The sequence below is a fragment of the Dromaius novaehollandiae genome, chromosome 1 (genome assembly GCF_036370855.1).
Source record: "Dromaius novaehollandiae isolate bDroNov1 chromosome 1, bDroNov1.hap1, whole genome shotgun sequence".
Lineage (NCBI taxonomy): Eukaryota > Metazoa > Chordata > Aves > Casuariiformes > Dromaiidae > Dromaius > Dromaius novaehollandiae.
Window position 1 is genome coordinate 95,417,179 of NC_088098.1, and position 27,986 is coordinate 95,445,164.

The following is a 27,986-nucleotide window of genomic DNA, read 5'->3' on the forward strand; positions in this document are numbered from 1 at the left end:
TAGCAAAAGTGATAAAGCAAGCCATAAGGCTAAAGGAGATTTCAAACTACCAAAAAAAAAAAAAAAAAAAAAAAAAAAAAAAAGGAGGTGGGCAGAGGGAGGTTTTTCTCTATCTAGCCTCCCTCAGTTTCCCCCAAACCACCTTACCTTTTTCTTCATGTTTGTCCACCATCCTCCTCCTACAGTTTTTGTCTTGATGTAGTTCTTTGATGTTCTTTCGACTTCTCTGGAATGAGCTACATGTGGCCCTTAGCAGCCCCAGCCACCTTTATGGAAATCAATGATTAAATTAAGCCAAACACTAAGGATTCCTTCCCCTCCAAGGACAGGTCACATTATTCTACTTTCAGTGGCAGATCTCTTCCAGCAAGCTTTTTGTATCTGTGCTTTCACTGCATTTCATTATACAGACTGTAGTGGAACTCTAAGAAAGAGGCCACAGCATATAAGGTGAAATGAAAATTTATTAGTTGAAAAATAAATATAAAAAATTAACAATTCACCATCTGAGTCAGGTCTCCTGCATTATATTGGTGCCTGCCACATACTCAACAATCAGCATCAGTGTCTGCCATCACTGGGCTCCAACTTCTAAATCACAGCAGGTATTGTAGATCCGTATTTCTGAATTACTGCATCTGGCTCCTCTTCCCAGCCCTACGCCCCCCCCCCCCCCCACTAGTTCAACATGCAGAAACTAAACACTGTCTTTGGAGGATTAAAGAAGTGCAGGATTCTCAAGAGCTGACCACTCCTTAAATTTTGACAATGTAAAGTGCAGGCTGCACAGACAAAATGAGAGTCCACACACACGCACAGACCATCCTCCCTTGGGATTCCAGAGGGGCGAGAACGCATGACAATTTGACATGGGCCTCTTTGCTGAATGAAGTTAAGAGGTGACACATATTCAGTCCAGTTCAGTGCTGTCAAGACAGTTTTCAACCAAGCACCTTGTTTTAGCAGGGCTTTTTAAGTGTCTCCGGTAAGCTCAACTCTCAGAAGGGATACAAATGCTCTGGTATTTTTTTTTATTTCTTTCTCCCAATGAAAAAGTATATAATCAATCCTTGGCTAGATAACAGTTGAAGCAATAGCTACTCAATTTTTATATTGGCAGAAGACAGGCACTTTAAGTAACCATATTATACATATGCATCAACATTCTATAAATATAGAAAACTACCCAGTAATCACCCTGAAATAATTCCAGAAGTTCACCCTGCAAAAGTTTAAGTCCTTTTCAAAGGCAATGCAGAAAATACAGTAATGCCTGCTGTATCTGGATTCAGCAGGAATGTTATTACCAGCACAGCTGGGGAGCCTGGTCAAAGCTGTAGCTAAACTGGCTCAACTGCTCTTAGTATTTCCAGAATAAATTACAGTACAACTCCTTGGTCAGCGTTAGGTAAAGAGGGACCTTTCATCTGCAATTAGATCTTGGTAATTCAAATCACAGCTTATAATCTCCTTTTTGACAAACTTGTCTCCATGTCTGAACAAAAACAAGGACAGCAGGGATTTGACACAATCAGGATTAAGATGCACAACAACTACACATAGAAGCAGCTTCCCAGTCTCTAGAATGCACTAGGTTTATGCAAGTCTTCAGTACTAGCTTCCTACATGATTTTACAAGATTCTTTTAAAATAGCAGCAATCACATCTTACCGCAGCCCTCAACCCCTTATTGAAAAAAAGTTACGTTCACATGAACACCTGGCTTTAAAGCAAAAGCTCCACTGTATCATCCATTACAAAAAAAAAAAAAAAAAAAAAAAAAAAGGCAAAAAAAGCAGCAATGCCTTCAATCATACTAAAGGGAAGCCTGAGCTATATCCAATTACATACACATTAACAAGATGCCAGCTACTCAGATTCCCAGCTTTCTTGGCTGGATCTCCTTTCCCCTGCAATCTTCAGCTCTTAATATCATACCTCTGCAAGTGCAGAGACTTGCTCATTCTGTGTCTCTTCCTCATTTGTTCTTAAAGGTTCAGGTGAGAGAAGATGAAAGGGAGTCAGTCCTTATCAGCTCTTCCTACAGTCACAGCAACCTCGAGCAAGCACAGAGAACACTACTGCAGATTTGTGCAACTCAGCATTAAGCAGTCTTTCACCAAAACCTGTTCTTATACATGTCAGAGAGAGATACTTGAAGGTAATATTTATTTGTTGAGTTTACAGGTGATATGTCATTTACAAAAAGAATTACAGACAAATGCATCCTTTCAGTGCAGTTTCAAACTATCCAAGAACAGGCAAAAAATCCGTGATGATTTGGAATGCTAGTAATAGACAGCACATGCTTTTTTCCCTTACTTGATTCAGGGGGCAGAGGGGCCAGTAGGAAAGGAAGGATGAAGAGGAGAAAATGCCAATGTAAATAAGGCCATGCGAATAAAAACTCCTTAGGAGACCAGGACACATCAGTCAGTCTGGCATATTTTTGTTCTCAGGTAGTTGATGCAGAGAACGGAAGTTCCAGAAGAGGTCTGAGACTTGTTAAGGGCAGTCCCCTTAGGGGCTGCCTGTACCTTCCAACGCCTTCGATTCTACACCAACACTATGATTTCAGATAACCTACTGAGCTAGATGAAATAGAAGGCTTAAACCTTCATGTCTGTTGTCCAGTATTTGAATTCTCCTTTGTAGTTGCTGGGAGAGAGGAAGGTCAAGCTGAAACTATCTATAACTTGCTGCTATAAGGTGTCACAACCAGAGAACAAGACAGTTTGACCACAGCCTGGTTTATGTTTTTGAGAAATGAACTACATTAGAAAATTCAGCTCAAGCAAATCTATTATTTTTAGGATGGGGAGAAACCCAAATCAGTGTATGGTAAATCAGGCAGTCAGTTAAGTATTTGCAGAAGGTTTATTCAGTCACATCCATCTAGGGAGAGGCAATATGGACCAACTGACTTCAATGCTAAAAAGACCAATCCAAAGCAGCACAGAGCCCTAGCTAGAGGAAGGCTGTTTATACTACTATTTAATAATTTGCCAATTAAAAAGTATTATTTGCAGAACAGTTGCTTCACTTCTGCGGTACTTGTAATCTTAGACAATACAGGGTCTAAACAACAAAGAAACCAGTAAAAATTCCAAATTCCTTCTTTGAAATTTCAGACTAACTTTTGTTCTCTATTTCACTTAATCTTGCAAAGGGCTCTTACAAGGATTAAACCAGAACATAGCAGGCTCCAGAGACTGAAGAAGAGAATTTAAATGGTCTATTAGCTGTTACCTTTAAGCAAGAGTGTCAGAAACATACAAAGATTATACTCAAGCATGACCTTACCTTGGCAGCTCTACTCCCAGCAGTGCTGTCTGTTCTTCAAAGTCTCCCTGAACCTTCCAGAACAATTTCCCATGACATTCAAGTCAGGACTGCTGCAAGGAAAGGCGGCCTTTCGTCCAGCAACCTCTACACTGAAGCAGTGCCACCTGACCTTTTTCCCCCACCAGCCCTGGTACCAGCTCTCTCTCTAGTACACTAGTGCCTTCTGGGGTGAAGATAAGGACTGTCAAAATAGTTCCCTAATAGCTGCCACAGGACTGTTTCTAAGTAATTACGCAGAGGGTGGGAGGGAAGATTGTGCATGCTTGGATAGATTTACAGGGATTCTCTCCACGTCTATTGGCTTAAAAAAAAAAAACAACTCTATTATTAAACAGTTCTGTAAATTAATTTTTTTTCCTTTTTGCAAAATTAAAATCAACTCTCAAGGATTAATTGCATATAAAAAAGAAACCTATTTTACAGCACTGACTAGTATTACCTTTAAAATCAACAGGAAAAAAAAAACATGCTGTAAAATTATTTGATAAAGCAAAAATCGCCCACAACATAATCACCCAAAATGAACCAATGTAAAGTTTTTATTTGCATGGCCAAAATGTCTTCCATTTGTTCCCTTGCAACTTTATTTCCCTTAACACGCTTTAAGGTTTTTGCTGCAGAAGGAACAAGCTGCAACACTGCATACTTCCTTGAACAACCACTCCCACAACACCTAAACATTTAACAGATGTAACAAATGACAACACCACGAACGGGAAAAAACTAAGTTCCACCATTCAACATGGTTTGCAACAGCGTCTTTAGGGCTGGCTGAAGTGGGCAACTTTACTTTAGAAGGTCTTTCCCTCCTCTAGTTTCTTTACAGTGTTGGTGGTTTCAATCCGTACTTCTTTGCAACTTCTGTCTGGGCATAGGCAGCATCACAGAGTGAGTAGAGGTGGGCCATCTCCATTTCAGATTTGGCCAGGTTGATAGCTTTGTTGAACATTTCAATGGCTTTATCCAGATTGCCTCTGAAATAAACCAAAATGCAGCCCAGTTAAGACCAACTAAGCAACTGTTGCCTCTCTACACCATCTTTTTTCCCCCTCCCCCCCCCCACAGGACTTACAGTATCCATTGCATTAAGTTTAAAAGGACTTCAGAAGTAACCACCATAAGAACTTGTGATCATGAGGTGCAAACAGGGGCAACCTAAGTACCAACCTAAGTGACAAGTACCAACTCAAGCAACAAGGACAGCTGTTAAACAGCATTCCCCTTTAGAGTCCCACAGGTGGTAGCGTGGAATAAAATGTTCCCATGGGTCACAAAGCAGATTACACAGACAATGCCAGAACATCACAGGGAAATCTTCAACTTTTCAACTAAACAGACTCTCTTCCCCCTTGGAGACAATTTGTACACTTAAGAGGAAAACTCCTATAGTAAAGACAAGAGCTCAAATTATTTAGACATAAAATACTTGCGAAGTTTTTCACTGCAGAAATTTAGTTGTCTGCTATTTTGATGGTTAAACAAGTAAAGAAGCCTCTGTTATAATCTCAGCTACACCAAACTTTTGCATGATTTTAACATAACACACTGTTGCAGAATAGTGCATTAGTCTTTCCTTTTTACCCTAGGATCTTGCAAACTGCAGAGCTGTTGGGTGGTAGTCAGGGTTAAGAGTCTAGCTCAGCATTCTTAGCACAAATGGCTTGGGCACAGTAAGATATGTTTCAAAGGACTACATTAGACACACAGGAAGCCTAGTAATGATTAATAAAAAGTTATTTTAAATGTATGAGGGATGTATTTTCACATATACAGACTCATCTGCATGCTGTCCAGTAAGTACAAAACTGGTAAACATAGGAACCTGCCAGACCATAAAGCAGAAATATGCCATTGAGAAAGGAAGGCCTTCCCTAAGAGTTACAGAACAGAAATCAGCACTTTGGGTAAGACCTGGCCTCCCATTGTCCTGAAGAGAAGATCTCAAGAAAGGCTTAAGATTCATGGAGAAATCTAAAGGACTGCTATAATTTCAAAAGTAATTTAGAACTCTTAACACTACAGCTTAACATTACCTTTGCACTTCAATCGTTCCCATGGTTTCATATGCAAAATCACATTTGTTATCAATTTCAATGGCCTTGCTTATGAGTTCTAAACCTTTGTCTAAATCTTGCTTCCACTGAAGCTGAAGTAAACTAAAAGAGAAAGAGAAAATTTAGAACAAACTTCATGTATCCTCATAACCCAGCCCATTCAGGCTGAAAAAGAATTCCATACATAGATATTAAAGTCTTTATGTAGGGTAGACAGTAGTTTCACGACTTTTAAAAGAAGGCATATGTGAAATTCACTTTCAATAAGCTATGTTACCAGTCTAATGCCTCCAAAGAAAGGTAAATTCCTCTCAAGAAGACTGGTAACAAGATATTTTTGTGAAAGAGAACTTCAGCACAAAGCTCAAATTGAGAAGAGCTAAATTAAGAGTCAGATATACTTGACGCACATACTCAGTTAGGAATGAGAACTAAGGAAACTTTACTGAAACTTCAGTCTTATTTACAGTTTAGTCAAAAAAGTTGTAGAAATATATTTAACAGCATTAAGCTATTTCAACAAAGTTATTCTTCCTGACTGAACTTTTAAAGACAAACATTCAGTTATGCTTGATTCACCTTGGTATGCCAATCACCCTTGACTGAAAGAACCGCGGACTCGATACATACCCTTTATGAACATATGTAGTGGCATTGTCTGGCTCAAGGTCAATACATTTATCATACATTTCATCAGCCTTGCCAAACTGCTGTTGATCAGTTAGTGCCTGCATCAGAAGAGAAATCCATACATCAATATTCAACCAAAATATGCACTTTGTGTTAGGCCAGTTCTAATTAAAGCCATATTGATGTTGTGAGATCAGATTTCTCTCTCCTATCACAGAGCAGAGCAGGCCAAGTACACAAGTTACCAGAGTTTATTTTCAAAATTGATGCTTTTTAGAAAAAAAAAGCAGTTAGGCTTTAAGTGCAGAGATTATCATCACAGTACTGTCTGTAATGGGGGATCCACAAGCAACATATGTTGAATATACCACAAGTAAAAATCATTCTACAAATTTGTACATGCAAGTCTCAGCTTCTTCCTTTTTCAAGCTTACTTCTCCTTCATCTTATCTTTTGAAATCATGCAAAACCTCAAAGGAAATGCATCCATACTGGCTACCCACTCAAAATCAGAGCCCCTAGTACTTAGTACTAGAACCAGCAGCACATGTTCTTAGAAAAGAAATGACATTCTGTTACAACTGTACTTTACACATCTGTATAAAACTCTGCTTGCTCAGTGTATGGGCATTTGTAGCAGAACAAAACTTTTACCCTGGTTCCACACATTTAACTGACTCCCAGATAACCTGGAGAATTCCTACAGTTCATCAAGTAAGATGTCACACAGACGCACAAATTCAAGGGGAAGTATATTCCATACCACTCTCTTCTAAAAACCACCCCTGCTCCTCATTCCTTATAACGTGCTCCACTTCCCACTAATTCTCTCTGCTTCCTCTACCCCAGAACACCCATGCCCATTATTTCAGGTAGCTTATCAAAGGATGTGCATTATTGCAGAACTTATTTTCAAAGATTTTTCAAATAGGATTCAAAGGAATGTTTGTTATCCAAGCTAAAATGGCCATGACAAAGCAGCACTTTAAAAAAAAAAAGAGAGAGAGAGAGAGAGAGAGAGAGAGAGAGAGAGAGAGAGAGAGAGAGAGAAATATACCTGAGCATAGAGTGCATAACCTTCAGCACACTTTGGAAATTTTTTTATGACATCTTCAAAGCCTTTCATGGCTACCTGCACAGGCAAAGGATTATTTCCTGTATACGCTTGGCGATACTATTAAAGAGAAAAAGAAAATTAAGCAAGGGGAAAAAAAAAAGTTCATGAGATCCACACGCATCCAAGAGATGCATGCGTCATGACAGTTGCTTTACAAGTTCTAGAAGGTGATACGTCTGTACCAAATCTCTACCAAATTTGTTTTTAAGGAATCTACTATATTTCCAAGTCTCTGGTATTAATAGAGGAGGAGTCAGGGGCGAAGAAGGGAAGCCATAAGGCCAGGTAGTTGCCAATAGCATCCCCCTTTTCAATGCCCAGAATGCCTCCTTTTTCACACCATGCAAAGATGTCCCCAAAAGATTCCTGCACGCAAGGCACTGTACTAGCTTGAAATAGTTTGTTTCTTCTTTCTTGAGGATGGCTCTGTGTTTTCCACACCATTCAAACTGATTTAAGTAAAGCTTTATGTGATACAATTAGAGTGAAGTTTTGCATTCCTCTACCATGAAACACAAAAGACCACCTACTGTTTGAATAATGAACATGGAAAAACAAAAGTGGCAAACCCTTACTCAAACTGAAGAAGCTCTGTTGCATTAGTTCTCTACCTTATTATAAAAAAAAAATAAGATGTTCATTGCACTACTTTTCAAAAAATTTCAAAGAAAAATTAAGAAACAAAACATGCTTTCAAGAACCTCTTTAAAGAAAGAACACCCAAACAGGTTACCCACCAGAGCAAAACATTTCTGTGCTTGAGCCAAGGCAGAATCAGGTCGCAATCGGATACATTCATCAAAGTCTTCCACAGCCTCTTCAACTTGGTCAAGCAGGATTTTCAACTAACCAGAATGAAAGAGAATCCTTTTTCTGTATTTAATCTGTGCTTCATACATGTAAGTGATACTTCAATTAGCACCAGTTAAAGTAGTCTCCAGTTCACATTTAGAACTACCTAGAGACTTACAAAACCTGCAACTAAAACTCACTGACAGAACATACCATAGCCATCAGTGAAACTTCGGCTTCAGATGCAAAAAGGCAATTTCCACAGGTAGGGACTGAGAATGTTTGCATTTTAGACTGCTGTGTCTCCATTACTGCTTTAGCACAGATTCTATACATTATGGTCAGTCTTTGTAACTGTGCTGTATTTTCTCAAGTTACTTTGCCTCACTGTAGTTAATATGAACTATATGGAATTTAAAACATTTTGGCTTTCAAACTTGCATTTCATCATTTTTTCCTGACATTGCAGTCCTCCACAAGAGTAAAACTTACTTTGTCATTCTCTTACTTACTGAGGAGTTATTTTAAAATGCCAATTTTCAAACTGCAGAAGAGTTTTATCCCCTTCAAACATCAAATAACACCATTCTTATCTCCAAGCACTAAGGAGACCTAAAAAAGTCCTGGAGAGAGGCACTTGATTTTTGGAAGTCTTCCTTACCAGAAAAACTTAGCACATCTGTATATGGCCATGTTTCCTTTCTCTTCTAGCATCTTTTATATTATAATTCCAAGTTAGGAATTCACATTTGTCTAATGCAAACAGTATAAAGTGTGTGTGATGATATATTGATCTTTACTTTTCTTTTAGTATATACTGAAATATTCAAATGTTAGGACAAAATTGCTATGTTTTTTACTTGTCCTCGATGGTGGTACACATCTGCATTCTGAGGGTCAATATCAGCAGCCATGTTAAAGTCTTGAGTAGACAGCACAGGCTGCTGTTGCTGCATATACATACTTCCTCGTTTGATCAGAGCATTGGCTCGGAGCTATAAAAAGAAAAAGGTTCAAATGAATATTAGGTATTCCAACATTCATCCAGATTAAGGACTTGGTTACAATTACAGTATATTTTAATTTAATTAGTTTCTCCCACTAACAGATTCCTGCTTAGAATGAATCAAATAAATTCCACGTTGAGTCTAAAAATCAATCAATACAAATTAATCCCTTGCTTAATTGCAAGTAAGTCAGCCTATATTTTCAGTGGATTTTCATCCCTAGGGAACCCTTTTAGAAGATATGCTCCCTATGCTTACAAATACATCAGCATTTTTAGAAGCAGTTCAACATGCAAGTACAATTAATGTTTGTTTGTTACAATTAATGCTTTTATTTATGATTAGATCTTTCAGCTCATGTAAGTCTCTAATTGATTCCACTTCCTCTATTCTTTAATTTCTACTACTTAGCACAGTCTCAGAAATACTGACAATACAATAATGACAATACAATTCTCCAGGAATAAAAAAACATAACAGTGAAAGAAAACAGAACACTTCCATTAAGGGCCTGTAAAGTTGGAAAACCAAGCTCTGCACTACACTGCAAGTCTTTCCTCTAACTTTCATGCTTTCTCAACCCAAGCTACAATCCAGCTGTGATAGATTCTTACCTTCACATTTGCACCTTCCATGCTGATAACCTGATCTAGGTCTGGTTTGGCAGCATTTGCATTGCCAATAAGTAAGTAGAAGGTAGCTCGCAGAAGTAAAGCTTCTGCCATGTATTTTCCTTTTGCTTCAATTTCTTTTGTGCTCTCACTGATAATTTTGTCGTAGTTCTCTTCTTCCATGTATTGTTTTGCTCTCAAATAGCCAGAGCTGTAAATGATGTAAGAACAGCTGTATATACATTAAGCATTCACTGAACATTCCAATTTCAGTTCAGACCTTTTTTTTTTTTTTAATCATAACAAATACTAACTCTTTTCTATACTAAGTTGCAACGCTAGCATTATAAGTAGAGTTACAAATATTCCTGGATGGAGTCATCACAGATTCAAAACAATTTAGACACAAAATGCCCAAATAACATTCGAAAGAAAATGAAAGAAAAATTTTTTTTCCACCTCAACTTGAGTTTCATCTGTCTCTTGAATTTTTTTCACGTTAAGGACAGCTATAATCTCTGACTTAAAACAGGAAGGCTGGCATGGTATTCCAGGTCAAAAAATGAAATATAAATGTTAGCAATGTGCATTTTACATGTGAAAGAAGATTTCACAGTAAAAATTAAAGTACATACTGCCTTGCTCTCAACTAAGTATCTTGGATTCAATCAACCTGTAGATCAGATCCTTCCATCTTGCTTAAAAACAAAAACAACACTCAAGCTTTTCTGTGTCAGAATAAACCTCTCATGTAGGTGCAATTTGATTCTAAAAAGATAAAAGATCCTTTCAGCCTCAATTGCTGTAGTTCAGAGTTTTCATTAACACAGACCTTTTTCCTAGCTTGTATTTTCCCTTCCAATCCAAAGGCTAATTTGCTCTCTTCCTTGGAAACTCTCCTTTGGTATGAAATATTCCTTTTTCCAGAAATACCTTTCAGCTCTCTTCTCATCCTCCCACCTCCTAAGCTTTACTACGGTACTGTAAATAAATATTCAGCATATCCTCCTGATCTCATTGTCTTCCTCCGCTTAACGCATCAAAGCCACTCATGGTTTGAAACTAGCCAGTCAGCTTTCACAAAAGTTTCATTTTTTAACATCAATCTCATTTCATAGGTTTGCTTTATCACCATGGGACTTCCCAAGCCAGCATTGTAAAACAACAGCAAGTTACACTGAGCAGAGTATCAGAACCACTGAAAACTTAATTCCAGTAAATTAACTTAAAAATTCCCAATTGTACACTCACTTTTCTTTTACTTCAGAAGCTTCTCCCTCCTTATCCTTATCTTCATCTGACTTCTCACCCTTAAGCAAAGGCTGGGAGATTATATCATCTGTGAAAGAGCTGAAGTAGGATTTAATGAACTGCGGTGAGGGCATCAGAGGCTCGCGATTCTGAAACAAAGAGAAACATACTTTTATGTCATTAGATAGTAAGATCAGATGGTAAATGACAAAGTGGATAAAGAAACGTGATGATAAATAAATTCATTCAGGAAAGGAAAAAAAATTATGACTTTCTACTGATAGTCTCACTGATATTTCAGTATTCTTGATTTGACAGTTTGCCATTCAGGGATTATTTAAGCTTCAGATCAGAATTTAGTACCCATTACCAGTGGGAATGAAAAGATATTCAAGAGAGAAAGAGCAGACAGGATCATTCTGCATGGGATCATTCTGCATGTGCAGCTAGAAATGAGGACTCCTATGATTAACACATTGGGTAGATGTACTGTAGTCATACGTGTACATGTAAGTTCCCTGAAAAAACAAGCTGGTAGTTTAAGCATGTGCCTACATATACTACCTGCAAGTTGGACCCTGACTTGCATTCAAGTAGATTCTGAATGACAGTTTGACCTTTTCTCCAACTTGTATAGGAAAAGCTGCTGTCTGTCATTACAGTGAAGACTAATGAGGCAATATCCTAATTCTACCTGGTGCTTGGCCCAGATACCACACATTCTACTTTAAATCTGAGAAGAAAAAATTTCTTGTTCAAAAAGAACACTGCACACAAGATTTACAATTCCGTCTTTCCAGTAAGAAAAGTCTGAACTTACTCTTCTGAATTCCTCTATTAAGTTCTACCATAACACTGCCTATTTGAAGCACACCCTACTCTATGATGCTGCCGCCAGCATCATACCAGAAGCACAATTCATGTGTTTGTTACCTTGACTCTCCACAATTATATAGAATTTATAGGAAAGAAATTCAGGATCTCAAAACCAATGCAGGTAAGTACTTCAGGCATGTTCACAAATAACATGTGAGAATGTTTTGATGCCTAACTTTTTTGTAGACCTATACACAGCCATTTAGAACTACATCTGCTAGCTACCCCTATACTTCTATAGTTCTCATTGCTGCGGTTTACAGACTTTAATGCAAAGAAATCCAAGAGTTTCCAAGCAGAAAAGCACAAGTATGAGCACCTATTTACAGGGATGGAACAGAAGCAGACTGTGATTGAATGTCACAAACTAATCCATCAAGATGAAGGCTTGTTTCTCAAGACAGAATCAGGAAGTCTGACCATGAACAAAAAGGTCAGACTTCATAACGCATCATTTTTTCTTATGTTCTTAAGAAAAAAAAAAAAAAAAAACCTTTAAACATTCTTATTTCTTCACTTATCAAAACCCAGGAATTCCTCTGTTAACTTACATAAAATTTCTATTTATAAAATAAAAATAACCTCAGGAAAAAAGACCTCAACCTTCCTTCTCATTTTAAGTCAGTCATTACATATGGAACCAAAATTGTTGTGACATTTTTGATGATCATTTATAACCCTTCCTGCCTCAACACATTTCATAACCAACTCAGCCAAATTACATACCGTAACTAATTCAGCTTCCTGAACATTTGGCTCATGTAAACTATATCCCTATTGCTGTTCTAACACTGATACATATCCTGTTCTCATTATGCTGCAATCTCCAAATCTCTTAAGTAAGGCATCACACAAACTTACATAGCATGTATCCTGAATGTAGCAAGAAATTTGATTAATACTCTATGCAACTCAAAGCCTAAGGGGAAACAAACAATCCTTTTACTCAAATCTGTAAAAAGATTTTACAAGTTTGATATAGGCCTCCCTTCCTGAAGAGGTTTCAGAAAGTCTAGTACATGTCCCAACGGAAAACATCATAAGTAGAATAGTAGCTTTGCACTAAACTGTTGATATTGATTCTTACATTCACCACCTGAAGACAGTGACTCGCTTGTAACAACTGACAAAATGCCAACAATCAATGTTTCAACAATCAGGCAGGCAGAATCAGAATTTGTCCTCAATATCACAAGTCTTACCTTATATTTTTCTTTGGCCTTTTCTTTTCCAAGGAGTTTAAGAACTTTATCAGCTAATAACATACTTTGCTGGTTTTGAAAAGCTTCTAAAATGCAGACTGCAGTGACATCTAGGAAACAACACAGAAAAGTGAGATTAAAAACAACCTGTGCTAGTTACTAAAGTACAAAATGCACCACTAATGCAGCAAGTCATTGTCAAACTAATACACATCTCGTTCATGGATCAAAGCCTCCATTTCCAGTTGCTATACTTGCCATATTTTCCAAAATACAAAATTTGCACTCAAAGTAATCTCCTTTTGGTAAAAGGATTTCACCATACCAGATGAAGTGGTTTTTTTGTTTGTTTTTTTAAATCTACAAACATTCTTAAATGAACAGTGAAATTTCACACTTCCAACAGAGGCTTTCGACATTTTGTAACTTTGAAGATAGTAATTACATTCAAATTATATTCACCTTAAAAAATGCTAACACAGCTTCTCTTCTGAGACTGGTCCTAATTTTCTGCTTTTAAAATTCAAAGTCAGTCTGATCACATCTTGCTCCTTTCTCAGTTTGAGAAATCTTCTCCTATTATAATACAAGTTTTTCTGCACACCTCCATGCCTTTGGGAAGGAGCAAGTTAAAAAATTCCCTGCTGACTCATTTAAAGTGCTAGCCCACACCATATCGCTTTCATTCGCGCAGAGAGCCTCTGCACATGTAAACCCATTGTTGCCCGAATAATGTTTTGCAGTGCTGAATGAGCCCTCTTGGCACATGATCATTACTTCTCTAGCTCCTCAAATTTTGCTGAGTAATGTAATGCTACTCACTGATTTTCCCTATTTAATTTCTATATAAAACCCTGTCCCATTCACAGAAATACGTTAAGAAGGAAAATCCTAGAAAAAGGCTTACCAGAAGCCTAAAATATCATTCCCATGAAGTCACTGTGCAAGGTTACTAACTGAAGATCAGAGTTTGGATTTGAAATTCAAACAGTGTATTGTAATGAAAAGCAAGTGTTCCATCACAGACTTTCAATGTCGTTTCTGTAACCCTACGCTGCTACAGAGACTTTTGTGTGATTATTTCTATCAAAACTCCCCATAACTCTGGCACAGTCAAGAAGCACAGAGTAATCCCTGGGAAAAAAGGCTACAGCCTGAAGCAGCGTGCAAGACAATGCCCAGACTCAGGTGAGGCAGCAGTATCTTCACAGATCATACTACCAGGGAGCACCAGAGTTTTACTTTGCTCTGCTTTCCTCTATTACATGGATGTACCCCATTTCCTGCGATTCTACTGGCCACACACAGTTGGTAGTATCAGGTAATATCTTGTTAGAAAACTTATGTAGTTCAGGAAAAGCAGACAATTTTCAAGCACATCAGACATTTTTCGGATCAGAAACAAACTGTAAACTAAAAATTAAGTACAGGTTGAAAACAACTGCTACAAACATTAGTGCTACTGGTGTTATCAGAAAATTACATTTAAAAACTATCATGCTGTTGCAGAGACCCTTGATCTTTCCTGTGGCTTTTGTCATCTGTCAGTTTATCACAACACAGAAGGTCTAGATTTTGTTACAGGCCTCCGGAAGTGCAGCTGTACTGCAGCAAGTGGTTGGTGTACTCAGCAAATGTTCTACAGATTCTTCCGAATTCACTCAGCGATTGCAAGGGACTGGATTCAACGACCTAAACAATCCCTTCTATTGCCTATGCTCTTACAGGGCAGAAAGACAACTTGCCATTGGAAAGAGGAGAAAAAAAAACAAACCACCCACCACCACAAGACAGAGTGCACAGATTTTCCTCATTGTATTCATCTTCTAATTTAGCAGATCTAGTTCTTAGCTGTTACACATAATAAAACTAATTTAGTTTCCTTAACAGTTTAATTCACCAGCTACCAGAACGCCACTTTGTTTTCTTTCCCTCTTTGATAGTAAGCACTGACACAGCTGAAAATTTTATTTGCCTTTTAATCTTGCTTCAGCAGGAATAATTTCACTTGATGAAATTTAAATGGATATTTTCAAACAGTGACACTTAGTTCAGAGGCATCTTCAGACAACATATCTGACCTCTAATTCTCCTTAATTTTGATGGTTTCTCTGTCACACCTTCCTGATAGTTCTCAATGTGTTCTGTTAGGGATAGTATCTGCAAGGATTTGATACACTAGGTTCTGCCAAATATATAATGTTAATATATATTAAAAAATTATCTGTTCCAGATATCATAACTGTTATACATCACAAAGAAATATGACAGAAGCTGTTTTCGCTTTAATACCTGCCAAAAGAAACTTGCGAAAACACCCTGGTTCCTAGAGGAGTTATTTCTCTACAATGGATCGGGAATGAAGTTTGTTATTGCATAGAACTAGAATGACTGTTGTCTTAGCATGTTAGATGAATTCTTCTTTAAAAATGTAGGGAGTTTCCTGGAAATAGGATATCGTAAATGGTTACAGTAAGATCCATTTCTAGCAACTGTTTCAGAGCTAAGCTAAAAAACAGAAAAAGATTTCTTCCTACAACAGAAAACATACTTGCGGTAGCTATGAATGTTTTAAACACATAATTGTGTATTACTGTAGTTACAGAAAGAAAAAACAAAACAATCCTGTAAGTTTTACTGTCTCCATAGTGCCTGAGCTTCTTATTCCACTTTAAATACACACACCAAGAGACACTCACCTTCTAAACATTCCTTCTTATTGTCTAGCTTCTCATGAGCCTTTGCACGTCTGAAGAGAGCTTTTACATATTTAGGGTTAAGCTCAACAGCCTTTGTACAATCTTGTGCCACTTCTGTCCATTTTTGCTGTGGGTAGAAGAACAGCATGATGAAGGAGATCCTACTCAGAAAGCTGCATTGTATTAGCTTTCTGCTACCAACCCCAGGGTCATGCCCACCTAACAGTGGCTGCAGTTCCCAGGGCTCTGGTTCTACCTGCTCGCTTCTATTTCTGCAAGTTTCTCAGTAAGAAACTGCCAGCCACCACTGGAAGCCACCTGCACCAGAAGAGCCACAAAACAGAAAACGAATTCTTACAGAAAAAACGAAACTGGACAGTTGTACGAAGCATATGGAAAAAGATAATGAGTGGATGCAAAGACACCTGCAGGAGGTAATGATGGGACTGAAAGACTGGCACACAACAGATGGAAGAAATAAAATGAAAACATAATGAAAACCAACACACAAGATTAACCAAGTGCTAAAATACAATGTTATTTTCATTTACTATTGTTATTTTCATTTACTACATCACTTCAAAGGGATGATATAGTAATATGTAGGAGTAGAGTTGGTCTAGGCTATTAAAAAAATTAAATATCAAAACAGGCTTTTCTAATAATTGGAAGAGAGGAAATACAGTTCTTAGGCATTCATTATTCATAAGTTAGTGTTATAAGTAATATTTGTTAGACAAGAACTGTGTCCTCTAACTTTCAAGGCTAGGTTTCTCTAAGCATCCAGTCTCTCACTTGATACTTCAGACCATGCAAACTCAGTTTTTCCATTCTTTTTCTCTCTCTCCAATTTGACCTCAAAAGTAAGTTTGTTGATACCATAATAAAAAAAATTAATCCATTTCTAAAACAAGTATCAAGCATCCATTGCTAACAACTAAATATTACTTCCACCTATGTAAAATTTGGGGTTTGGGCTTTTATAGGTTGTGTGTGGTTTATTAGTTTTTGAAGCGGCGTCCCACCAAAATATTTAACTTTCATCTAACAGTTACAAAGCAACACGGAGAGAAAAGCAAAACTAACAGGTATACAGGAAGGCTATTCCAGAGGATAAGAAATTAAAACCTTGCCTTATAAGAAAGGGCCTAGAAAGACACATAAGAATTACATAAGAATTACATAAGATAGACTGAAATGAGTTAATGGAAAATTTTAAATATATGTGGAAAAGTATGATGAGCTAGTGAAAAATTATAGCTGCAAGCAATGGCATCCTACTTTAAAGGCAGCATATATCACCATCTGGGATGGTGTGGACAAAAATGTCAAAACATAAAATTTACAATGTAACTTTTTAGAATAAATACATGATTAAGTTTAATTTCTTACCAGTTGTTCATAGGCAGCAGCTCTGTTCTGATAGAAGGTAGAAAGATCAAGGTTTTTCTCAGGAGGGCACAGGCTGATAGCCTCAGTATAACACTGAATAGCTTGCTCATATTTTCCTGCTTTAAAGTATTTGTTTCCTTTGTTCTTGGCTGCTTGAGCTCTGTCAAGAGGACTCTGAAAAAGAAAAGTGATTCATTAGTTCAAATAAGCAAAGCTTCACAGCAAGCAAAAGACGCATATAAGGGCTGATCTTCAAAGACATAAAACGGATCTGAGCACTAAACTCTAGCCCGGACTTCTGAAAACCTCTCTCCTTCCAATTTTTGGAAAAATGCAACAGATTCTCTTTGGCAAGTACGTAAGACAGTAGAGCAGCTTTTAAACCCATTCACCACAACGGCATCAAACAGTGCAGTCAATTCTCTTTAGAAAGCTATACAGGTTAATGTTACAAGTGGCGGTCAGAACCAGAGATGAAAAGTGTGAAAACAACAAAGCCTTCAAAACAGTTCAAATAGGAAAAGTTTCCACCTGAAATGCATATAGCTTGTAAGATCAGAGCTGACTCAGCAGAATATGAACAATAAGAGGAAAATACTCTGTGAAAAGACCTACTGAACAAGATGAGTAGAACCTGCATGGGAAAGCAAACATGGTTTGCCTTCAACATGCTAGACAAATTACTAACTCTTTACAACTTCACACAACTTGCTCATCCAACCTCAGGCTGATAAAAAGTGCTGGGCTGCCAGTCTGTCATTCTTAGCAGAGGATGGAAAATTTTGCTAACTAGTCTTGCTAACCAGACCTTTAGGTTTGGCCTTGCCTGCTGACCTTCCGCATTTCTGGAGAAACCAGCATGCACATGCAGCCTCTAAATTTACAGAACAGTTATCAAATATTGCAGTTTATACGGAACCTGATGTAAAAGGACCCTCTTTGACTGAGGAGCTATGACTCACATTCAGTAAATACACAGCTGCAGAAGATACTAAACATTCCTCTTCTGGATGTCCCTGAAGAAAATACAGAATTATTTGCCATGCCTTAGCTGTTCCTCTTTCACAGTCCAGCTTCAGCAATCACATGGGCAGTTCCCAGCTAACATGCCAGACAATGAAGTGAACAGAGGTATGAGCATACATGCCTTTCTTCCAACCTCTCTGAGGAGGGGAAGAGTAAAAAAGTTAGCTGCAGGATTCACTAGGTTTCACCTGTTGAATCACACACACACACACCAAAAAGATCACCTTGGATTTTCTGGCAGTTGTAAATGCTGCCCTGCGACCATATTTCTGTCTGCTCTCCTCCCTCATCCACTGTTAGTGTCACAAACTATACTCAGATTGCTGTAAGACAAACTTTGAAGCATCTTTTCATTTCATCAGCCTTTTCCCCCTGATGTCTGCTCAAGCTGCATGCCAGTCTGATCACTGTCAGCATCAAAATGACTTTTTAAAACTGAAAACCTGGAGGGAAGGCCAGTAGCTCAGTACAGCAGTACAGCTCCTCATTTAAGGCTTGGTTTCCAATCATGGCATGAATGAATCAGATAATGGGTGCCAGCTTTAGTTCCTGTATAAAAATAAGCATCCAAATAGAAGAGAAGTACCCTACAGGCACTCTCCTGAGGAGAGACTTACCAGCAAAGCCATATAAGGGAGAGAATTTCTTAAATACCCCTACTGCCAGAAAAGCTCTTCTCTCAGAGCTCACCAGTCTCCATCTTTGATGTTCACAGAGCAAAATGATCTGCACCATTTGTTAGGGTTTTTTTGTTTCAAATGATTTAAGCTCAAATTGATTAAAGATGATTAACATCACCCCTCTTCATACACTGTGTGCAACTCAGTGGATACACAAACCAGAACTGGAGTGCAAATATTTTTACTGAGAGCCAAGTAGCTGTGTATTTGATAAGCCGTTACTTTAAAACTCAACCCAAGTCTGAAAGGAAGGTTGTATTTACTTAAAATATGTTCTAAATGGGGCTCCCAGTACAACAGCTCTTACTGTTAACTAATACACACAGCAGACAGAAATTAAGTTACATAAAATTCAGCCTGCATTTTTCCTTTGGCATTTCTACAGCAAATCACAATAGAAATTTCTTTGTGAGTAGATTACAAAGTTCAGTGGTGTTCCAAATTACTACCTCCCTAAAAGAAAGCACACAGCATGATATGCAAGCCACACCACACATTCAGACCTGTACTCCCAGTATCAAAATTCTTTAAGTCTGCTGAGATTTAAGTCTACACTACAAAGGGGAGGGGGAGAATCAATCATATCTATGCTGAGCATACATTTACATTTGTTTACTACTTTATAATCATGTCCAATTTCTTTAGCCCACTGATCAATTACTCCAATACCTGTTTCAGGCTGCCCAGACCATCTGTTCCCATCCTATGCAGTTTGACAGCCCTGCACTGTCATCCCAGAGTAAAGATGCATGCCACAGGTGAGGACTACAGGCTAATATCCAAATGCAATGGCTGCTCCAGTGTAAGGTGTGGGATAAGAACAGTAAGTGGCAGCACGGAGTTTGTAGTTCTGGGGCTGTCACTGGTGTTCTGCCTGCTCCTTGGGAAGCATGAATTCATAATATGATCCTAACTGCATGCAACAGGCACCAAAGATCTTTAGGGAGCACAAGGCATGATGCCACAGAAAAACCCACCAAAATTAGTAACTCTGTTATCAGAGCAAGCTTTCAATAATAGTAACAAGGCCACAGACCAGACAAAGAACTACAGGTAAATTATTATCAAACAGATGCTCATTCAGTAATTACTCTCCATCCCATGCATTGCATGATGCAAGAAATATGGGAGTGGGGGGATTAGAGAACAGTATGTTATCATATAACCAAGTCCACACTAACATCCACGCAAGAAGAAAATCTATTTTTCTTGTGCTAGCATAAACCAGACTCCTAAATTTTGAGTGCTTCTCTCTGCAGCTTTAGGCACACTATTCTGCTATTCCTCTATCTGCTTATAATAAAACATTTCTGAAGGGCAGATGTTTTAAAAGTGAAGGTTCCTACAGCTCTATTTAACCAATAAACCCATTTTGATAAGGGCCTATAGAGAAAAGAAAAAAAATGTTTAGCATTGCATACCCATGAAAAAGAGAACCCCACACAGACTGTAGAGAAATTCTGGATTAAAATAACAATGTTTTATCTGCGGCTTCAGGTCCAAAGTCTTAGAAGACACAGTGCCAAGTTTTAAACTCAACTCTTTTCTAAATAATGATGAGATTCATTTTCTTAGCAAACAGAAAACTCTTTCATCACAGCAAAAAAAAAACATACCAGAAAACAGTGTATTAATTTATGTGTCTGGTGTAGAAAAGTCACTGACACAATCATGGAACAAAAAGTTGCTCAGACATACCCCAGAAAAAAAGAACATAGCTTTTATTTTAATTTTACTAAACTTAACAATATTTACAACTAACAACTTTTTTAAGAAAAGCATAAGAAATTCTGTTTCTAAATTATGTAGTCAAGTTAAATAACTGTGGTATAACCTGCTGAAGCCAAAAATATTAAAAAGCTAAATCCATGCCTGTCTTCTTTTGCTTTGGGGGGGTGTGTCTGTGTGCCTGTGTGTGCGTGTGCATATGCATGTGGTTTTTTTTAAGTATTAGAGAACTCATGTTGCATTATACGTTGCAATCTTTTCATAACAGCATAAATAAGAATACTAAAATAATTCTTAATATATGATCAGTTTTTGAAAGAGTTAAGTCTTAGATTTATGCCTGACCTATTTTCTGCATTTTTTGAGCTTCTTCCCCTGTCAGTCCTGTTGCTACAGGAAGATGTACACAAATGAGAAACTGACTCATTATCCAAGGAAAGTTCATGTACTTCACACAGAACTAATCAAACAAAAGACCCTTTTCTTCCATTTCCTTGCAGCTGTTATAATTCTAGACATTATTTACCACCAGGCTGAAAATATTTTCAGACAAAAATGGCATTTATATTTTTAAAGGCAACAGTCCCTGCATCTTCCAGCTGCATGGTTTCTGTTTACCTGACTCACTGCAATCGTGGTTACTACAGTAACAATCAACATGGTGTGCCAGATGCATTTTGACTCTACAGTGAAGGACCTTATAGAGCAAGAACTCCTCTCACAGAGTTTGTCAAGTCTTAGTTGAAGAATCAGAGTAACAAGCAAGGCAGTTCAATAAAATGAAGTTCATGCTCCATTGTCTACAAAGGCAGTGTATACAAATACAGCCCTGAGCCATGCCACAGGTTCTTCTGAATACATCAGCAGGAAAGGAAGGAAATTCTCTCGCTTGCTTTGCTTTGGATTAATTCTGACGAGCATACAAGAACAACTACTAAAGAGTTTTTATTCAGCTGTATGATGGCACTCCATTTACAGACTAGTTTACTTTTCCATATTAAAGTACAAACTACAGTAAGCTTTTTATCCAAAGAGCAGTTTTAGTCTGCTCCTTACAAGATTTCTTTCTATTCCCAACCTAACAAAAAGGGAATTTTATTTCATTCTCACCAAAGATAACAGTGCCACGCCGCAACAGTTATCCCATCCAAAGACAGAAGATACACTTTCAGGACACTAAGATTCTGAGCTGCAACTTGCACTGCAGACACTGGGACATACTGGAATGCAGGAATTTCCATTGTATTTTCATCAAAAAGCCAGGGATAGCACCCCTACCCTGAAGCCAGCAGAGCTGAAAAAGGTCTGCTTTCCACACTCACTTCCATAAGAAAGGCTGGGATCCCACCGCAGCCTTTTGGGATTAAACATTTGCAGAAAAAAACCTTCTCATTGTATTTTTATGCCCACATGAGGGATCTTTTTAAACTTCTTGTCATGACCAAATTTATGCTAACAAATTAAGAGCCTGTTTTCTACAGATGCAACTGTTTCTGTTACATTAAACCTGCTCAGAACAAACCAGTGAATGTTAAAAAATACCCATCATCATGAGATTCTCTTGTACTTTACAATTCCCACAGATGCCAACACTAAAGCAGTAATTGCAACTTTTTTAACACTTCCTAGGCTATATAGTTTTTGCAAGGCTCGAGCCCAGTTGTGTACCCACCACGAATGCCTGACACAGTCACACCAAAACAAAATACACTGTTTTCCATTACAGCCAAAAGCAGACAAGACAGGTTTTTTTTGACATGCATGGCAGTTTACTCTGCTGTTTCGCACACATTCATGACACTCAGTTCATGACACTCACCGTTTAGATGTCTCTACAATAGTCATGTTGCTAAATACTCAACAGGCTCCTTAGGGTAAGAATACATGTCTTTTTCATAACTTGAATGAGCTTTCTGAATTTGAATATAATTCGGAAGTTATCTGCAGTTACAGGAAAAAATAACATCTCGGTATTTAGACTGTTTTGAGCAACTGTTCACTAACAATTGTCAAAAGCTGGAATTTAAGTCAAAGGGCACTGGTGTTTTTGAGAAGCACTTGGTTATCTAAGCCACTAAACAAGCAGATTCCTGACTATCTGAAGACCAGACAGCACAGATAAAATTTGTTAACTGTTACTTTAACCTCAACAGATCTACTTTCCTCACAAAATACTCAGAAACTGCATGTGAGTAACAGCCACTTAACAGCGACAGACTGTCAACTGCAAGAATAAAGCTTAGTAACCTCCAGCAATGCCAATATGGCTAAACCAGCAGCTTAGAACTCCCTTTGTATTTGAAGGACATTGCTCTTTAAAGCAGAACAAGGAATTTGCTGCCAGCCGATGATGACAGTGAGTCACAACAGAAACATGAGCAGCAAGTTACAGCATGGAGGATACAGCAGGAACCACTGCCTGAGAGATGATATGCAAGGGGACTACCACTTCAGCCATCAATCTCAATTTGTCAACTTGCAAAAGATGCCCTGTACCAGACCTCTTTCTCCCTCTCCAAGTGACAAGGCTAAGAGACCCTCTTGACCAGATCAGCCACCAATAAAAAACAGTGTTTTTTTCCATTGCTACAGAATCCCTACATTTCAATTTATTTTGTAGTAACATTCATCTCACCAGTGTCTCAGACCTATACTGAAGGGTGTTAACTGAGTGTAAATTGTTTTAAGATTCTCCTTAGCACTAAAACCACTATGAGAGAGGTAAAAAAGAGTTTTTCCACATGAACTTAAGATGCAAATTCAGAGGGCAAACAAGGATGTATTACAGTTAGAAAAAAATTAAGCTCAAATTTACAGTAAAATTTATGTTCTCCATCAGTCACCTTCTTTTTAATGGGTTTTAAGTCATGCAGGCCTGCTACGAATAAGTAAGCCGCATGTGAGCTGCCAAGGCTCTAACAATTGTTATACTGACATTATACATGTTTAAGGGTTTTCTACACCTGTCCACTACAGCTGACATGAAACACAGCACATTTACAGTAGGGCAACAGATTTATTAGGCAACAGGTGCACAAAACAACAAAAACGACTTTTACAGATTTCAGATTAATTCATGATAAGTATTAACATAAGTGCATCTAGACAAAAGGTTATAATTCCTTCATATAGTGATCTAATATCACAGTGCTGGGATAGGCAATATTCAGCAAATTAAAACAGACACTGGAAAAAAGCCACACTAGTTGGCTGTCGATCATGATACATGGCATTGCACAAGTCAAGAAGTTTGGCCACTTTCACCCACCGCTGCACTCAAATGAGTATACCCAGCTCGGAGGAAAATGTCATGCAAAGATAGTGGACTGCTGTAGATCCAAGCTGCTTTCTCCGCACCACATGAAGCTGCGCAGTTGACTAAACAGTTCAAGAATCTCTGCTCGGTGCTTCCTGGCACACTGAAAACCCAGCGTTAGTCTAGGAACCTGCTGAAACTAAACTGTTCATGGGTGAGAATTTGGACTATCAAACATTTGCTGAAGGGAATGATTTCAACTTAAGGGGGGAAAAAATACTGAAGCAACCAATGCATTTTCTTACTGACTAACAAGCATTTCCTCCTATCAGACAAGGATGATATAAACACACTAACAAGTTACCATGGAGTAAGTAAAAAGCATTGAACCAACCAGGTATCAATTACTATTTGGCAACTACTGAATATAATAATCCCCCCACAATAAATGCAAAGCAGTTTACTTCTTCAGCATCTTTAAACTATGCCAGTTTTCACCACAAAGTAAGAGGGCACATGAAAAGGAACTGCTGTTACTGAGTAGCTAAAATGCAACATATCCAAACTTTGAGAAATAACGACAAGTTCTGTAATTTACAGATGCAGTTTAACTTCCTGACCTCTGAGGCATCCATAGCTACCTTTTTACCATGAGTACTTAACCAGTACATGAATACCAGTTTACTATACCCGTGAGGAGCTGTGCTTACAGGCGGAGCAATCTCAGAAGTAGTTCAGCTTTTCCCAATATAGCACCTATGCCAAGGGCTCCTGCCAGCACAATGTCAGTGACAGATCGCACACTTGGCCAGAGCACCTATGTCAGGAGAATCATCCAGTACAGACACAGCCTGGGAAAACAGACAATGTTTCAGCAGCAGGTAAAACTAAAACCTGAGTTGCAGGCAAATCAGTAAAATGTCTGAATAAAGAACAAGGAAGGTTTTAGATTCTAGACATTTTCAAAGAACAAACAGAAAATTCAAGGTGGTTGCTTCATGATCAGGGAACAGAGCATCAAATGGATACAGAAGCTGACTCAATGAAATACTCACAAATGCACAAAAAAAGTCTCAGCTCTAGTTTATACATATGATTAAAAGAATAGTTACCACACACAGAGACAGCTGTTGGTAGCCCATTCATTGTTGATCTATGTGTTTTCTAAGACTTCCCACTTGTGTTTAAACTCAGTTGGATTTCAAATACATATCTACAAAGTGATGAAGAGCCCATGATTCATTTTACAGCTAAAAAAAACAACCAAAAAACCCCACATCACCACCTTAGAAAGGCAGCCCAATACAAGGCAGGTAACTAACAAGTAAAACACCTGCAAAGGTCATATTTTGAGCCAAGGGTCATAAGACATCAATAATATCCTTAACTAATAAAATGTGTGTGAAAACATGAAATCTACATGGCATAATCTTTTTGAATATGAGGAACTGGAAAGCAATCCTCCCCACACACACAAACCAGTCAAGGAGTAGCTGTGTTGCTTATCTATTGCCTCATCTGATCAAGCAAATCTGGTCCTATCTTCTACAGCTTTCCTAAGTCATATCTCCTATTTCTTTACAGCATTCAATGACACACTTTTAGGAACTCTGGATCATATCATTCATCCACATACTTCTTGTTGGATGCATATAATCTGTCAGTATTTTATTTTGTGGAGCAATCTGAAATACCAAGACACTTTGAATTTTTTAAATTATGTGCAACATTAAAAGCTATTTCCTGCTTCAAGTACAACTACAGAAAGGCTGCAGACCATCTTAAGATACATAATGCAATCCAAAACATGATCAAAAATCCAGAGCTAACATACTAATGGCAAAGTCTCTGCAATTACACAGAAGTCCAGATGGTCCAGCTACTCCAACAGTAGCCTGCAACCCAGAGCTCACAAGTGGCAAGCATACTGCCACAAAGGTGCCAGGCACTGCCTGCAGCTGCAAGCCAAAGCTACCACAGTAAACAAAGTTTAATTTTGTCCCTAGTGCCCTACTTGCTCGACACTGTTGCTTATGAAATAACAACGAATAACCGCCATTTGACTGTTTGCCCCCAGGTCCAGCATAGGTTTTGCAGCTCGCTGTACTACTAGTGATGCCTGAGGGTATCTGTGATTCAGTAGCTGCGGAAGCTCCTGACCTCCTCACCTCTCCCATGTATTCCTGCCACTGTCCAGCCACTCACTTGCATAACATTAATCTTCATCACTGAAATTATCAAGGTTAAAAACTGCCTCTTCCTATCTTGCAGTTATTTTTTTTCCTCCAGATCATCTCAGAGAGGAAGTTTAAACTGTGGCCCTCCAGGTAAGAGCAATCCAGCTGGGACACTGGCTATGGCATGAGAGAGGGGAAAATGCAGCAGTATCTTAATAGGACTCTGTCACCAAAGCCTGCATATTTTAAAGTTAGCTCCAGTATGCCAACATGAACTTCCAAAAAACTCACTTCAGCACAGAGTTGCACATATGACCTGTACATGGAGGGCAACAGCAGTGGAAAACAAAGTTTCAGACAATAAAAATTAGAATGCTGATTATGTTCCTCACCCAATCAATTTGCCAAATCTAAAACTTTGAACGTACTCGTCAACTGTAACAACACCTCAATAATACAATATGCCTGTCGATAAGTCTGTGACAGCAGATGTGAAGAAAGGGCATCTCAGAGACATTTTTCCACATACAGGCACAGAAGTGAATCATGGACCTGATCTTAACTTTGTTTTTCCCTATTTTCTTCCAATTTCCGTACAGACGGTTTTATTTGAAAATTCTCAGAAAGTTTATTTGCCATAGGACAAATGCAAGTTCAGATAGCATACCTATTTAAGCAAACTCTGCTCTGAAGTCTCAGTCGCTTTAACTATATGGCCTTTGTAATTCCACAGAAGATGTTTCACTTTTCAAATACTCTGACCGTGTTTTTGTTCTACTCTGCTGTATCCAGTATCTCAGACTAATACAGAACTGATTAAAAATTTCCTTTTTTAAATGTTAGTCTCAGAAGCAATTTCCTCGTAGCTATTACGACGCTGAGAAGCATAAATACATTCACTGAACAACAGCCTATTTCCAGATTTGTGTCCTCCTAGGTAACGCATACTCCATCGTGAAGTGCTTTCAATAATGTACTTTGCTTTCCAAGTATCAGTACCGGGAAGAGAACAAGTAAGCGTACTCTGAACAACTACCAATCGGAGCGAACAGCACTGAGGAAAAAGCCTCGGAAATTAATACCTAAATATGAGAATTCAGAAGTCAGGAGGGCTGACTTTGAGGGAAGAGGCTGCCACCCCAGCGCAGCCGCTGCGGCGCTGCTCATCCCTCCAAAGGCGGCCCCGGGACGGGACGGGGACGCGGGGCACAGCGGCTTGGTGGAAGCGAAGGGCCTGCCCAGCCCTCAGCCTCCCGCACACCGGGCGCCCCGGCTCCGGCCGGCCCCAGCCCGCAGGCGGCCGCGCACACAAGCCCCCTCCCTGCCATTAAACGCGACGGCTGCGCTGGGAGAAACGGCCGCTGGGAGGGGGGAGGGGCGGCCCCAACCGCCGCCGCGCGCGCTCACCATCTCCTCGTGGCCGGGCCCATCGGGCTGGCCGCCGCCGCCAGGACCCGGGCTGGCGCGGCCCTCGGGGGTCTTCCGCTCGCTCGCGCCCTTCCCGCCGCCGCGGGCCGCCCGCCGCCCCCACAGGTAGAGCGCGCCGGCGCCCAGCAGGATCGGCGCCCCCAGCACCAAGGCCAGCTGCCAGCGGGACAGCCCCGCGCCGCCGCCGCCGCCGCCGCCGCCGCCGCCGCCGCCGCCGCCCGCCGCCTCCACGGGCTTCGAGGCGGCCATGACGCGCTCGCACCGCCGGCCCGGGGGAGGGGAGCAGGGGTCACCGGACACTTAGGGCATGCCGGGAGGAAGAAAAGGTCAGGGAAGCACTTCCGCCCGCCGCGCCCGCTCCCGCCCTGCGCCGCCGCCTGCCGGCCGCCGAGGGCGGCGCCGAGCAGCAGCGGGGTCCCAACGCGGCGCCGTCCCTGGGAGTGGCGGGGGCGCTTCCTGCCGGGCGGGCGGGGTCACTGCAGGAAGCGGCTCCCGGCGGCGCCCCCCACCGTGGGGCCTCCCCGCCCCAACGGCGCCCCCGTAGAGCGGTGCTCCCCATTAGGGTGCCCCCCCCTAACGACGCCCCATATAATGGTGCCCCCCATATGATAACGGTGCTTCCCTATAACAGCACCCCTGTGCAGTGGTGCCCCCCTTATATGTGCCCCCCACCGGCACCCCCAGCCATGCCACCCCCCTTCGCATCAAGGCGTCC

At 39.6% G+C, this 27,986-nt stretch overlaps 1 protein-coding gene across 1 annotated transcript; it reads right to left on the reverse strand.

The window, feature by feature from the left end:
* Window positions 1-2,152: 2,152 nt before the first annotated feature.
* TOMM70 (translocase of outer mitochondrial membrane 70) lies at window positions 2,153-27,596 on the reverse strand. The gene is made up of 12 exons (XM_026112341.2): window positions 27,251-27,596; window positions 16,977-17,150; window positions 15,585-15,711; window positions 12,886-12,995; window positions 10,808-10,956; window positions 9,560-9,767; window positions 8,799-8,933; window positions 7,884-7,991; window positions 7,087-7,203; window positions 6,030-6,127; window positions 5,379-5,501; window positions 2,153-4,319 (listed from the first exon to the last, which is right to left on the reverse strand). The coding sequence occupies exons 1-12, from the start codon at window positions 27,518-27,520 to the stop codon at window positions 4,166-4,168; spliced, it is 1,773 nt and encodes a 590-aa protein (XP_025968126.2). The 5' UTR covers window positions 27,521-27,596; the 3' UTR covers window positions 2,153-4,165.
* Window positions 27,597-27,986: the final 390 nt, after the last annotated feature.

Excerpts from the sequence above, each read along its gene's own strand:
- TOMM70 (XM_026112341.2), bottom strand. The coding sequence starts at position 27,520 with ATGGCCGCCTCGAAGCCCGTGGAGGCGGCGGGCGGCGGCGGCGGCGGC. Across the intron at positions 17,151-27,250 it reads GGCCCGGCCACGAGGAGATG|AGTCCTCTTGACAGAGCTCA; the intron begins GTGAGCGCGCGC and ends TTTCTTTTTCAG. Across the intron at positions 10,957-12,885 it reads AGGCCAAAGAAAAATATAAG|AATCGCGAGCCTCTGATGCC; the intron begins GTAAGACTTGTG and ends TCTTTGTTTCAG.